This window comes from Onthophagus taurus, chromosome 2, assembly GCF_036711975.1.
Source record: "Onthophagus taurus isolate NC chromosome 2, IU_Otau_3.0, whole genome shotgun sequence".
Lineage (NCBI taxonomy): Eukaryota > Metazoa > Arthropoda > Insecta > Coleoptera > Scarabaeidae > Onthophagus > Onthophagus taurus.
In genome coordinates, this window is record NC_091967.1 from 23,297,339 (window position 1) to 23,312,659 (window position 15,321).

The 15,321-nt window shown below is 36.8% G+C and overlaps 2 protein-coding genes across 3 annotated transcripts; one reads left to right on the plus strand and one right to left on the minus strand.

Annotated features, from left to right (window-relative positions):
* The first annotated feature begins 5,359 nt into the window (after positions 1-5,359).
* Positions 5,360-8,772, plus strand: LOC139429064 (uncharacterized). Of its 2 annotated transcripts, XM_071194514.1 has the most exons (3): positions 5,360-7,518; positions 7,579-7,659; positions 7,720-8,772. In XM_071194514.1, exon 1 carries the CDS (start codon positions 5,753-5,755, stop codon positions 7,013-7,015), a length of 1,263 nt encoding a protein of 420 aa, XP_071050615.1. In that variant the 5' UTR covers positions 5,360-5,752; the 3' UTR covers positions 7,016-7,518; positions 7,579-7,659; positions 7,720-8,772. The 2 variants fall into 2 exon arrangements, with proteins under 2 accessions (XP_071050615.1, XP_071050616.1); XM_071194515.1 differs by lacking the exon at positions 7,579-7,659.
* A 4,053-nt stretch (positions 8,773-12,825) lies between these two features.
* Positions 12,826-15,321, minus strand: LOC139429178 (uncharacterized). The gene has a single exon (XM_071194686.1). It carries the CDS (start codon positions 15,319-15,321, stop codon positions 12,826-12,828), a length of 2,496 nt encoding a protein of 831 aa, XP_071050787.1.

Genomic DNA, 15,321 nt, shown 5'->3' on the forward strand with positions numbered 1-15,321 from the left:
GATATGTATCCTATAATCAACTAAAAGACATTCTGGAACAGCATACATGCGGAGTGGAGGTGGTGTTTGTAAAGGGATCTCAAAAAGAAAAGGTATTGAGAGACCTATTATCATCGGTAAAGCCAGTGATTATTAATTTACAAGATAATATATATTGCCCTTTGCTTTCGTTGAGTCAAAATTCTTGCGCATATCATTATAAATCGGAAAGCAGTTGTGCAATTGAAAATGTTAAATTAATTTTGAAATTTTTAAAAATAGATTTAAATTAGTGTTAAAATTTAAAATTTAAATAAATTAATTTTTATTGTACTGACTTTTTTTATTCAATTTAAATGTATCACATTCCTAATCCTAATATATAAAATGGAAAAGAAAAACAACCGAATTAAATTTCATTTAATTTATTGAACTCGTCTTTAATAAATGATAAACAATTGCATATCTTTTTAACGTATTATTTATGGTGTCAACTCGACGCCCCCGAGTTAGCAGTTCATGATGTCTTTTTGGTGTACTCAAGTCGAGTGATGGCTCTTCTCGGGTGCTCCCGGCGGAGTGGAGCATGACCGGGTTGGATTTACTTTGAGCTCACCTCAGGTCAAGATCACGTTGAGTGACCATGACATTGATCAGTAACCTTGACCTGAACAATGACCTTTACTTTGACCTCAACGGAGAACTTGAAGTCAACCTTAATTGTGACCGTGACGTCCCCACCTAAAATGATGTACATAAATAGCAAGTGAGGTTCATAAAAGATTAGTTTCATTGAAATCATCCGACGTAGTGGTGACATAACAACGCAGAACAAGTAAGTCCATAAACACTTGTCTTACAGCAGAAGTATTAATGTTATATATACTTAGTGGGTTCCAGACAACAATATACAAAAGCACCGAAGAGAAGTCTCGAGGTTCAACAGGCGGTGTCTAAAAAAAGCGAGCATAAGTCCGAAGCTGATAAAACCCTCGTTGACACCCGTGGCATCTGAAGAGGTGTTAAAACAAGAAAAGTTTAATACAGTTATAGAGTGAGGTAACAATATGCAAGCGGTCGCTGATGGAAAAGATTCGTTTGCAGACTTAAGCCCTTTTATTATGACGCAAAGTGTTAACGGTAATAATGAAGTAGTTTCGAGAATAGATAACATGGAGAGCTTAACCAACATGTCGGACAGTACAGTAAGAGCAAGTAGAGGTCCTCTATTTTCGGAAACAGTGTATGCACTAAATAAGAGCCGCACGAAATGTGTGGCAATAGGATTAAGTGCCGACTTACATTTTGAACCAGTGGTAAGGTTAATGGGAAAAGGTCAATGTTTAACATTAACGGAAAACGATTGGCACAACATTATTATGTATAAGTCAGCAATCACAAACAGTTTTGCTAATCAGTCTCCGTCGCAGATAGTGTTGTGTGGTGTCAGTATATCGTGCGATTGGATGGAAAACGTTTGCAAGATTTTAAAGTTGGAGAGGGGTGGAGAATATGTATATATTGCATATGAATCGTTGCATGAGCTTTGGAACGTAGCAGATTTAGTAGCAACTCGACTGAAATTATTGAGAACTGTGAATTACAAAGCATATTATGATAGTGTTATAAACGCGTTAGCTGCAATGGATGGAGATGTGAAACGTAATATGTTAACGATGCTCAATGAATCGTGTTCTGAATAAATATGTATAAGTAAGGAAGTGATGTTGTACAATTTCGATAAAATCTTGTTGGATGTAGATTTGTTTAAATTATTTCACAATCAATAAAGACATGGGTAAGGTGCGGATTGATGAGAGTAAAAATGAGATGCATAGAATGTATGCATGGACTTATGCGTATAGACAATCACGAAAGTGTAATTGGGAGGAAATGTATTTAGATCGTCTTAGATTTAAGAATAGAATAAGTTATGTAAATGATATGTTACACCTGTACTTAAGCAGCGAATTTAGAAATAAGATTTTTCATGAAAGATTTAAATATGTAATGACTTAAAATAAATAAATATTTTTTTTCAAATGTGAGCGTATTATTAACCATCCAATATTCACCGAATAATGTGCGAAAGCTATTAAATATAATGGTATGAATGTTAGGACAGTGAAACAGTATGCATCGATCAAGCAAACGGTCTGGTCGAGGTATTGTGAATACATTAATCAATAAGCTTCCGATAGAACTACATTTGCCAGGTTATAATTATTGCGGTCCGGGAACCAAATTGGTAAAGAGATTAGTTCGTGGAGATCAGGGAGTGAATAAATTAGACGACGCCTGTATAAAGCATGATATTGCCTACGCAGCGACATCGAATTTAGCTGAGCGACACATAGCCGATAAAGAGTTGTATAAGACAGCGAAAGAGCGGTTGAGAAGTAAAGACGCAAGCTTAGGAGAGCGACTATCGTCGGGGTTAGTGTCAACGATAATGAAAGGAAAAACAATAATGGGTATGGGAATGCAAATTCGTGCCCTAAGACGTAGAGGGACAACTCGTCAGAAGTTGAAACGTGGCGGTAAGTTGTCGTTTACGCAGGCAATGAACTTAGTGCGGCGAGCGATTGCACAGACCAACAGTACGAATACAAAGGGAGATGTACAAGTGGGTTACAATCTGTTGAAACCTTATCAAGGTAGAATACTTAAACCGCGCGGAAAAATAATCAAGATTCCCAAGACGGGAGGTTTTTTACCCTTAATACTTGCAGCTTTGGGTGCTCTCGGTTCTTTAGGCGGAGGTGCAGCAGCTATTGCAAAAACCGTAAACGAAGCAAAAATAGCAAGGGAGCAGTTACAAGAAGCCGAACGTCACAATCGGGCTATGGAACCAAAAGCGATCGGCAGCGGTTTGTATATTAAACCATATAAGCAAGGTTGCGGACTAGTCATGAAAACGGTATCACGAAAATCAAAGCGACAAAAACGCACCAAGAGGGCGAACAAAATTGGTACAGGAATGTTTATTAATCCATATAAAAAGGGTTGTGGTTATAAAACTGTAGCAAAAAACTAATAAAAATACCCCAACATTCTTTAACGGATGTAGAGTTAAGGCGATATGCACGAGCGCTTGATCTGTTAAACTTTCGTGGGGTGTACAGGGTGGTTCAAATTCGATGTCCGAATAGGCTAACTCGAAAACTATAAGAGTTAGAAGAAAAGTAGCTGACATGTCATGATCTCGTTTTTCGAGAAACTGCTAATGCCGAAAACCTCATAGGGCTATCGTCTTTTGTTTTTCCGCTAGAGGCCAAAATTGAAAATATCGTAAAACCCGCAAATGTAATTATCTTGGTTATTATTATAGGTGGAGTATTATAACTAAGACATTATATGGACACTTTTTTACAGAGAATTTGATGACGTAGTCAAAAAAATTTTGTCGGTTTTAGATTTTGAGATATTATCACAATTTTCGTTTTTTTAAATGGAAACAACCACTGATTATTCGCTTAATAAATTCGTTATTTTTTTCTGATTACAAAAATATAGGGTTTAACAGGTCTATTTCTTATTGTTTTAGAATAAAACTAAAAATAAACTTTTCTTTTAGTTTCGTCGAAGAAATTAAATTTACAGTTTCCTGTAAATTACGGTTCTATAACTAAAAATTAAAAAAACATATTTCTGATATTTGAAACAAATATATTTGTTGAACTGTTTAATTTATATATGTTTTACACAAAAGTTGGAATAGATTGACATTATTTCACATTCTTTATAACGATATATTATTTTTAAATGACTTAATAAATTATCGATAGATGGCGCTCATGTTTTTTTTTAAATTCAAATAAACATAGCAACATTTGTTTGTATTCAAAAATTTTCTGAAGTGTCACTTTAAAAATCCTGTTTTTAAGATCAATTACGAAAATTTTGAAAAGTTTGATATGTTAGAATGTTACATATTAAAAAATTATTTGTTTTTAAATACCAGAAGTTATCTTCGTATTTAATTGTTAACTTTTTAGATTTTACCTACCGCCCCGTAACTTACAGGAAACTGTAAATTTAATTTCCTCGACGACACTAGATGGAAATTCTATAAAAAAAGTTTATTTTTAGCTTTATTCTAAAACAATAAGAAATAGACCTGTCGAACCCTATATTTTTGTAATCCGAAAAAAATAACTAATTTAATAAGCGAATAATCAGTGGTTGTTTCCATTTAAAAAAACGAAAATTCTCATGATATCTCAAAATCTAAAACCGAAAAATTTTTTTTGACTATGTCATGAAATTCTTTGTAAAAAAGTGTCCATATAATGTAGTAGTTATAATACTCCACCTATAATAATAACCAAGATAATTGCACATATTGGGTTTACGATATTTTCAATTTTGGCCTCTAGGGGAAAAACAAAAGACGATAGCGCTATGAGGTTTTCGGCATTAGCAGTTTCTCGAAAAACGAGATCATGACATGTAAGCTACTTTTTTTCTAACTCTTATAGTTTCCGAGTTAGCCTATTCGGACATCGAATTTGAACCACCCTGTACATGAGAAACAATTTACTGAAGAAAATCCGAAAACGAGAGAGTGGGATAATAAATCTTGATAATCGTACGGGTCCCGGTACTCACTGGACAGCTTACAACAAGGATGGTGTAAATGTTAACTACTTTGACAGTTATGGAGATTTACGACCACCGATTGAAGTGGAGAAGTATTTTATATCGGATGGGGGGAGAAATATTGTGAGGTATAATTATCGACGATATCAAAAAGAAGATCAAACAAATTGTGGACAATTGTGTTTGCATTTCTTAGATAGTTTAAATACCAAGGAAGTATCCGTGTAAGATTAGTCTTGAGAACAACAATGGAACAAGATACAATACATACAAGTTATACATTTACGCTCACCGGAAGGGGATCGGAGTTGTCTTGTAACTTTAACCCACCGATTTATTTGAATGAACTCGGTACATACGAGTTAGCTCTTTTAAATTTCGAAACGTTCAATACGTTACCTAATATCGATTCAACAAACAATATTTTACAATATGAAGATCATATGGGAAATTTTACACAGAATATTGAAATACCGCTAGGAACATACGATATTAACGAATACGTTAAAAAAACATTAACAGCGAGGAATATTCTCAGCGTGACTACACCGGGTACACAGATATGCATAAGAGGTAATAATAATACGCAACGTGCTGAGATAAAAACAAACCGGCGAATAAATTTTGCTAGCGATAATTCAATCGGTTCCTTACTTGGTTTTAGCCCTAAAGTTATACCTAAAAACACGATAACAGAATCGGATCATATCGTGAATATAAATAAAACGAATGCATTACAAATTTATTGTAATTTGAGGTCCGGATCGTATACGAATGGACAACCCATGCACGTGTTGTATCATTTCTTCCCGAACGTACCGGCTGGTTTTAAAATAATAGAAGCTCCGCAACAACCGATTTACTTACCTGTTACAACGAACGTGATTAGTACCTTAATAGTACGCATACTTGATCAGGACGGTCAGTTGGTAAACTTCAGAGACGAAGAAGTGACCGTGAGCGTGCACTTGAAATCGGTGTGAGTAGTAGGGTATTTAATATGGGTATAGTGTACGACGTTCGAAGAAAAGCACAGGAAAGTCTGGGTGATAGAGTAATGTATAAAACGGTACGAAAGGATGTAAAACCTAACAGTAAGCGAAAATCAACTACCCAGTTAACACGCGTCAATCGTCAGTATTTAAGCAACTTAGGTTTTCAACTACTATAAATGGAGTCCTTAAACGTCACGGAGAAAATAAAAGTAGATAACTCGATTGTAAGTTACGAATATCATTCCCATCAACCGTTTGGTTCTACTAGCTTCGGTAACAATGATGAAATTCGTATAGGCATACCCGAAATAGACAATTACACATTGCCTCATGAAAGTTTTTTGTATGTGGAAGGGAGCGTACGTAAACTGGATGCGAGTGGTAAAGCAACAAAAGATGCTAGTGTAACTGCAAAATTGGTAAATAATCCTGTAGCGTTTATGTTCAGTGATATTCGCTATCTTATAAATGGTGTTCAAATAGATGGAGTGAGAAACGTGGGGTTAACATCATGTATGAAAGGATACTTTTCGTATACCCCTCACGATATAATAAAGTTGGCGAACGCAGGTTGGAACATGGGCGAGGATCTGCTAGGTCAAGTGGTCCCAACATCCCCTGTAACGGGTGCAATAATGGATAAAAATGGAAATTTTGGATTGAGTGTACCGCTAAAGACATTAATAGGGTTTGCTGAAGATTTTAAAACAATTGTGATGAATGTGAGACAAGAGCTAGTGTTAATTCGTAATAATGATGATAATGATGTGCTTGTGAATGCGGTACAAGAACCGTTACAGTTAAAAATCGATAAAGTTGTGTGGAGAATGCCCCATCTAGCCGTAGGCTTACGAGAACAATTAGCTCTAACAAAAATAGCAGGACGAAATATTGATCTGCAAATACCTTTTCGCAGTTGGGAAGTACATGAATATCCTTCTTTACCTCAAACAACAAAGCAGTCATGGGCTGTGAAAACAGCTCCGCAGTTGGAAACACCTAGATTTATAATAATTGGGTTTCAAACAAAGAAGAAAGGAAAACAGTTGGCGAACATGGCAACCTTTGATAATGTAAAACTCACCAATTTGACGGTATTCCTAAACGGTGAACGCTACCCATACGATAATCTGAACGTAGACTTTGATAGTAATCGTGTCGCAGTGTTATATGACATGTATACACGCTTTCAAAAGTCCTACTATGGGAAGGAAGGAGAACCATTACTCACTCCGAAACAATTTATTGAAAATTATCCACTGATTGGAATTGATTGTACATATCAAGCAGAAGCGCTACACAAAAGTGGGGTAGAAATACGGATAGAATTTACGACAAAAAATCCGATTCCTGATGGTACCACAGCATACTGTTTAGTTTTACATGATAAGGCGTTTCAATATTCTCCACTAACAAAAATCGTCAAACAAATGACTTGAGTATGGGGAAAGAAGGGTTGGTAGTGTGTAGTTGGATCGGATCCTGAGCCGCATCGCACCCGTAGCTCATCATCCGAAATGTGAGACTTCTATATCCAGCGTAAACAAAAAAAGTCGTAGAGTATAAGTTGTGCGACAGATTTGTACGGGGGGGGGATTGTGACCTCCCCTTGAGTCACGGGCGAAGATAAGGTCCGAACGACCTCGCATTCTCAGACAGTATGACCTCCCCTTGGGCCACAGGCGATAACAAGGAGAAGACCTGAACGACCTCGCATTCCCAGACAGTTGACCGAACAAATACCTGTTCACTAACCCGTACTTAAAGGTAGTGGAAAGTGGGTTACTCCTCACTCCGTGTACAGCAGTCGCTGAGTGATATAGTAGAGTACAAAAGACGATAATTCCTTAAAAAGTGTGTTTACGATAATAACGGATTTTGTTAAAAACTGTGTTTTTCCGACCACGAAGAAATCGCCTTCTGCTAGAAAACCATTTGAAAAGTAAGTTACATCAATACAATTTTTATCGGTTTTCTTCATGTATGTTTGTGATGATTTCAGGTATTAATTGTTATACGCTGAGAAAAGTGGTTCTTCAGCGCATTGCAAACCTATCAGACGTGATAGAAAACCATTTGAAAAGTAAGTTACATCAATACAATTTTTATCGGTTTTCTTCATGTATGTTTGTGATGATTTCAGACATTAATTGTTATACGCCGAGAAAAGTGGTTCTTCAGCGCATTGCAAACTTGTCAGACGTGAGCGAACGTATAATTTTAATAAAATAATCCAAATTTTTTGTAACCCTTTTGATTCCTTGAAGTCTTTCCCATTATGCTTCACTTAATTGGTAACAGCCACGCTCGTGCAAGCGATAATACCGATGGTATGACCGACCCACTGGTTGCCGTGCTGCCACGCAATAACGACAGTACGAATGTTGTTGAGTCAAGCCTACCGTCGTTACCATTATATTGCAGCTGCAACTTTGACGGTTTGAGTCGTACCATGCAGGATTTCACAACAGACCCACCACTGTACGAGCAAATAATGAATGAGCTCCGGTCACAGCCAGGGAACGACAATGGTGCGATTGTTACCACCAGTCCAACCTTGTTGTCCTACGGCTTAACTCGCATCAGTATGGAGATACGAGAAGAAGGAACATATCAGGAAGTTGTTGTGCCACCTGAACCTGCTACCAATCAGGCCGACGTGGTACAACCACTTCCAGATATTGTACATACGGATGTCACAAGTCAAGCACCTGCTGAAAACCAGGTGCTTGCGGCACCGTCTGTACCAGCGACGGAAGACGTATCCCAACCCTCCGATAAGATATGTGTTTCGCCTGTCTTCTCGAGTGGACCCATACGGTACACATCCCGCCGTATAAAAAAACGCGTCAACTTGTTGTCAAGGGGTTGCGTGAAACAAACTACCCGCCCAAACCCTTCTCCTGCTTCACAAGACTCCTGTAGATTGCTGCGCAACGCATTAGCCAAACCTCCCCGTAACACACGAAGAGTAAAATTTTGAATAATTTTGTAAATTTATGTATACCACGTCTTATTGTAAAATAAATATTGTGTAATATTACGCACGCTTTAAATAACTTTCAAACTCAATGTTAACAGTTTATATAGTTAAAGTGTTGTAAACCATTATTTTGAAACAATGATAATAAATAATTTGCTGAAATTTTTTGTATGCTACATTTTATGATAAAATAAACATTGTTTTCTACTACGACTTCATTTCTTGTTAATCTCCCGTTCAAGTATCACCCGTCAGCATGGTTAAAGACGTTAAGTTTGTTAGCCAACCTTTAACACTACCAATCTGTAATCTTCATAACGACTTCGCTGCAAATAAATTTAAACGACATAGTGAATTATTTGGTGGGGAATGTAAACGTGGTTTGATAATTGGTTCTTCAGGTGCCGGAAAAACAAACGTAATGTTAACTTTATTGACAGCTCTCAACGGGTTGCGCTTTTTGAATGTATATTTGTGCTCTAATTCACTTTACCAAATCAAATACGAATTTCTACGACAATTACTTAAACCTATCCGCTCTTGCGGCTATTATGAATACTCAGATGTCGGACGATTTCTACCACCGTCAAAGGTGAAAGAATATTCAATTATTATTTTTGATGATATTGCTCCTACAGAGCAACAGATTATCAAGGAATATTTTTCATACGGTCGTCATAGAAACGTTGATACTTTTTTACTCGCTCAAAGTTATAGCTCCATTTCCAAGCAGCTTTTACGTGACAATTGCAACCTTTTAGTTTTATTTAAACAAGATCTCACTAACTTGAAACATATTTACAACGATCATTTGCTAGGGGACATTACGTGGGATGATTTTGTCAGAATTTGTCGAACTTGTTGGGATACACCGCACGGTATATTAGTTATTGATTTAGATTGCGATAAAGATAACGGACGCTATCGGAAAGGTTTCGATGAGTACATTATACTGTAAAACCATTGACTTTACGACTGCATGCTCAGTCTCTCTGCGATCATTACAGTATCACGTTGAACTATGAATCGTAATGTTGCACAACAGTTAATAGCTGCGCGAGAAGATGTTAAACATAAAATACGCACTTTGAAAGGAGATATAAAACAGAAGCAGTCCATTGCCCACTGAAAGAACCTCTGAGAGATATTTCCAAAAAATTACAAACTGTCAATTTATTAGCGCTCAAATAAATTCGGGATAAAACGTGATTTATTTACCCCGAAAAAGGAGCAGTCACCAGATATCTCAGCCTTACTGGCTGACTTGCAGAAACCTTCTAAAGGACTTAAACTGGAAACTCCTAGAGTGAAACCTAAACGTAGAGTTACGTCAACACCCATTAAACCGGGAGCTAGCATGGATGTTTCACCGGAACTCGCACGGAGTCCGCAATTTCTCAGCGACGAAGAGGTGTTCGAGGGTCGAGATACTACACCTGAGTTTTCTGTTCGTGAGTCAGACACATCTTTAGATGTCTACGAGCGGGACGCTAGGGAGCAGTTGGCGCGCATGAAAGAGAATATGGAGGGAATGATGGAACAGACAGTTATTCGAGAAGCTTTAGGACAGCTGGACCCCTTACCACGTACCTATGTTACGGGTTTAACAGTAGATGTAAATAACGAGTTCGATCAAACTTACGGTGTTCGTGCACTTACCGATGGATTGTATATCGCAAATCAACCAATAACGTTTGACGGGAAAAACATTTTGGTAGGTGAATTTACGTATACAGGAACACCGGGGTTATACGAGTTGTTATACAAAAATAAACCGGGTAAATTTACTTTACCAGATGCGAGAAATTACAAAGATATCTTACAACGTTCGAATGTACATAAAAGAGATTATGACGCTTCAAAAAGTATCATAACTGATGATGAAAATGAAAAGTTTGCGAACATAATCAAACCAATTTCCTTGGGTCAAAGACCAAATGTGTACTGGGCTCGATATTGGCCAAAACCTAAAACTGGATCAGGTCACTTAAATAAGTTGTTAGTACCTGCAGCAATTAAAGAGTACGAATACTGGGACGACGTGAACGAATTAGTTGATCGGTTGCGTTTACTACTTGCTTCCGAAGCAGCAGGTCATACTGCTCATCATAACGAAATTATATCCCTCATAGAGGAATTACGGGAAGCGCAAGTCATTCGTTAAGGGTATATAAACTTTTTTCTGTTTCTGTGACGCTTCAGAAGCCAATATGCCTTTAAACCGTTTTGGTGAACATGGTTCTACATCTATCGATAAATTTGGTAAGCATGTTCACCACCATGTTATACAGAACCACATAGCAAGATCCGAAGTTCTACAACCTTCATCAACATTTATTTTCACTTTACGTGGTGATGGAGATGTTGATTCAAAAACAAAACTTTATAAAATCACAAACAAAAGTGGAATTACGGATTACATCAATTCTTTCTACGAAGGTATGATAAAAGATGTTGTAAAGTCCGCTCATGTTCAGTTACTTGTTAACGATATCGTTATTAAGTCGCTCCAGGGAGTCCAACTCAAACGCGGAGATACTATTAAGTGTAAAAATAATGCACCGATAGGAGGACTACCTTTTCTTGTAGAGTTGTTGATTGAAGGGGTTGTAGAGTAATGGTTAGTGTTAAGCGAGATCTCGTTAACGAACTACATGCACCTGCGAGACGACATTATCGGCGACGCCGCGTTCTGCTTCACGGACTATTGGATCTTTATCAAGCTGATTTGGTTGAAATGATCCCATATGCGTCGGTCAATAAAGGTTACAAGTATATACTGACTGTTATCAACGCTTTTTCAAAATACGCATGGGCCTTACCACTCAAAACCAAAACTGGGAAAGAGGTTACTCAAGCTATGAAGGACATTTTGCATAGTAAAAAGAATATTACCCCGAGCAACTTACAAACCGATAATGGGAAAGAGTTTTACAATAGCGATTTTCAAAAATTAATGGAACAACTTAACATTAATCATTACAGCACCTATTCCACTTTAAAAAGCTCGATTATCGAACGGTTTAATAGAACCCTAAAAAATAAAATGTGGAAAGAATTTAGTATGCAAGGAAATTATCGCTGGTTAGACTTACTACCCAAATTACTAAAATCTTACAACAACACAATACATCGCACCATTCACATGAAACCTTCAGCTGTTAATCGACGAAATGAATCTGCTCTGTTAAATACTGTATACAATTCCATTAAAGTTGTCGACCCCAACCACCGTAAATTTAATGTGGGGGAACACGTGCGAATTAGCAAGTACAGACACGTTTTTGCTAAAGATTACCAACCAACTTGGTCCAATGAAATTTTCACCATAGCGACAGTTCAAAATACTAATCCCAGGACTTACCTTATTAAAGATGGTAGAGGAGAACCCATTCTTGGAGCATTTTACGACGAAGAATTACAACGTGTGAAACACCCGGATGTATTTTTAATTGAAAAAGTTCTTCGTCGAAAAGGAAATAAAGTCCGAGTGAAATGGTTGGGAATGCATAGCTCTCATAATTCTTGGATTGCAAAAAAGGATGTATTATAATTTTTACACTAAGAAAATAAAAAACTTTTTTTTTAATTTCATTGATTTTATTTCAAGTAACCTTTTTAACAACCTACTTTCTACTTTATATACAAGTTTTGTGATACAAGCAAGTATTTTTTTTTTTTTTTTTTACAAATTAACTGATCGCAATTTAACTAGCCATACATGTTTACGTTTAACAACTCCAATAAGTTGTCCAAAAGATCTTCCCTGCGTAGATCTTCAATAAGATAGTTTCCCCAAGCTAACGTATGACATCCATCCTCCATCACGTAACGGTCATGTGCAGAGAGCGCCACTTTATTCTTTAGTTCTGTATACATCGTGTGATAGGAGGAGCGAAAGACATACATCTTTTTTCGCACAGAACCTCCATCTTCGATAATCCGTTTATATTCTGAAACACTTAAGTTTTTATCGATAACATACTTTTTCACACCCTTGGCACGCTTGACAACTCCTTCCAAAGTGTTAATACAATAAGCTTTAGCTCCTGTACCATAAAACGATGTTAATATCGTATTTGGGTACTCATCTTTCATTTTTCCAACTATCGGCGGCCCTGGAGGAATATTATGTCTGTTGTTTAACTTGTAATTAGAGGTATCGAACATCTCTATATTTTCTTTGATATCCTGGTATACATTCTCAGTAAATATTTCGAGAATTAACGAATCCGTATCTGTATATAACAATAATACGTTTTCACCCTATTTCTCTTTTAAAAAATTATAAAAAAAGTTATAAATGACCGCTTTCGGCAATTCCAGTACGCTAAACCCTACATACAGAGGTTTGTTATATTTGACCTCCACCTTCTGCATTTCAATGGCTGTCAAATTATGGCAGAAAATTTTCGATGACTTGAAAGTCGGCTTTGCGATAAGAGCTTCTGCACAGGGTCTCCTGTAACGATTCTCCCAATGTGACACTAATCGTATATCGACTCTATTTTCAACATTTTCCATCGTTTTCCCATACACGATATTATTCATTTGTTTATAATGATTTTTCCCAAATTCATTCGTAGCATTCATTCGTTTCTCAGAGTTAAAATCGATATATGGTTTCATCCACGGCGATTGTTGAAATTGCAATGCACGGTGTATTTTGGTTAGCTTAAGACCTTTTTTCACACATTCACGTAGGTTTACATAGTGAATTATGTATTTCGATTTATTTTGTAAGTTCGCAATCAACTTAGGATGCTTCGATCCGGGAGCGGTTATGTTTTCGGGACAAAACGGTAGATCATCATGCTGGTTGTGTAACCTTTCGGGATACTCCAAATCCACTTCAAACACATAACCAAGGTGTTCGTCATCTAAACACTCCACATCTATATCTGCTATTTCTTGGTTCGACAACCATCGAAAACCGCCTGTTGGTAATTTACAACTCATTGCATACCCATACAAATTGGTAGCGTCCAAGTATAGAATATATGATGATGGTTTTTCCGGGTTAAAATAGTCAAGGAACTTGTTGTTTGCTATTGCAGATCGTTTTACACACATACAGAGACCGCCTCTAATTCCTTTCTTAAAAAAGTGTAACATGTCAATGTCTGATAACAATTCTAATTTTACACCTGTCATTTTTAACAGAGCATCCCACCCAAACCCGGGCGCAGTATAATAATGGCAAGGATCCAGATTGTAATTCTCCAAAGATATTGTTCTGAAATTTTCAAAGACATCAGTCAACATTAACACATCTGACGTCAAATACAGGTCACTGTATTCTCCCAACGTTGTACACTTAAATTTATTCCATACAGTCTGTGCTCTAGAGTATTGTTCCTTTGAAATATTACTTGAACTCAATATGTCGTAAAACTGTGTATGATCAGGCAATTTACTATACTCCAACTTTTCAAACGAATCTACGAACGAATATGGAAATACACCTTTCTGGCGCATCAATCTAAATTCTTCAGAGTCTTTGAATTTTTTTTTCACTTCCACACAATCCTTATCATCCAAATATGAAACCAACTTTTCCAAAGAACTCGCCATGAATCTAAACGAGTCGACGAATCTTATTTTCATAAACACTTTGCGTTTCTTTCCCTTGTTATCGGTTGTTTCTCCGACAACTATTTTTTTGGAAAAAGAAATATATTTTTCTTTGTTTTGTGCTATCACCTCTACTTCCTCCTTGTTTAGGGCAATACTTTTCACAAACATGTGGGCATCGTAATTCGACAGGTTGTGGAAAAACACAGGGATAAACATCGGTAATTTATAATTTATATTGCAGACGGAATGCGCAGGACCCCTATACAATCCTGTCAAGTGATCGTGATCACACACTTTCTCTTCTTTGTTTATTGGTTTATCACAAATGTGACATACGGAACTCAGTTCATGTACAAATTGGTCCAGACAGCTTAGCGGTATCATATCCTTTGTTTGCCTCAAATGTTGTTTATAGATCTCTATTACATCCTTCTCCAATCTTATAATAAATTCCAGAGCAGCGTTTCGCCCTCGGTATATTTGGAATTTCGATAAGTTATCATCGTAAGCACACTTAATGTAGTACGCAAACGCGTATGGTTCGTGTTCAAAACATCGGGCCGTATATGGTTTATTATCATTGTAAACTTTTCCTTCTTCGGGCGTTAAGGGTTTCAGAATCGCCTCGAAATCGGCGTACACCACAAACGGAACTTTCATTTTTTTTTCAAATCCTTCAAATTGTAAAACATTTTCCTTTTCTAGATGTCCGAACTTATTCACTTTTATTTGTTCGCTTGGTACTGTTGCTTTCACTTTTTTACAGTCATCCATCTGATGTCGTACCAACTTGTCTTCAGTTGAAAAGTATTGCAAACAACCCTCACAAATATATCTTTGATGTTCATGAGTCGATGATTGTGCATTTATCAGTCGAGATAAGTTTTTTATCCAACAATAGTGGTTATTCCCGAAATTGTCGCTGACTACTAATAAGTTTACATGACGCTCCCGTTTCTGTTTACATATACATACAGTTACAATATCATCTACCATTTTCTCTCCATTATACCAAGAATTTATACCATAGACGTTAATTGAAATGTTATTTTCTTCCTCAAATTTTGGTATGTCTCTGATGGGTACTGGGAATGTAACGCAGTCAAACTTTAATTCTGTTTCCCTATAATCTGGGTATGATGATATTCTTTGCGGTAAACCTGTGGGTTGGAACAGCGCGGACAT

Bases quoted from the DNA above. Each gene is read 5' to 3' on its own strand.
- LOC139429064 (XM_071194514.1), top strand. From the start codon at position 5,753: ATGGAGTCCTTAAACGTCACGGAGAAAATAAAAGTAGATAACTCGATT.
- LOC139429178 (XM_071194686.1), bottom strand. From the start codon at position 15,321: ATGTCCGCGCTGTTCCAACCCACAGGTTTACCGCAAAGAATATCATCA.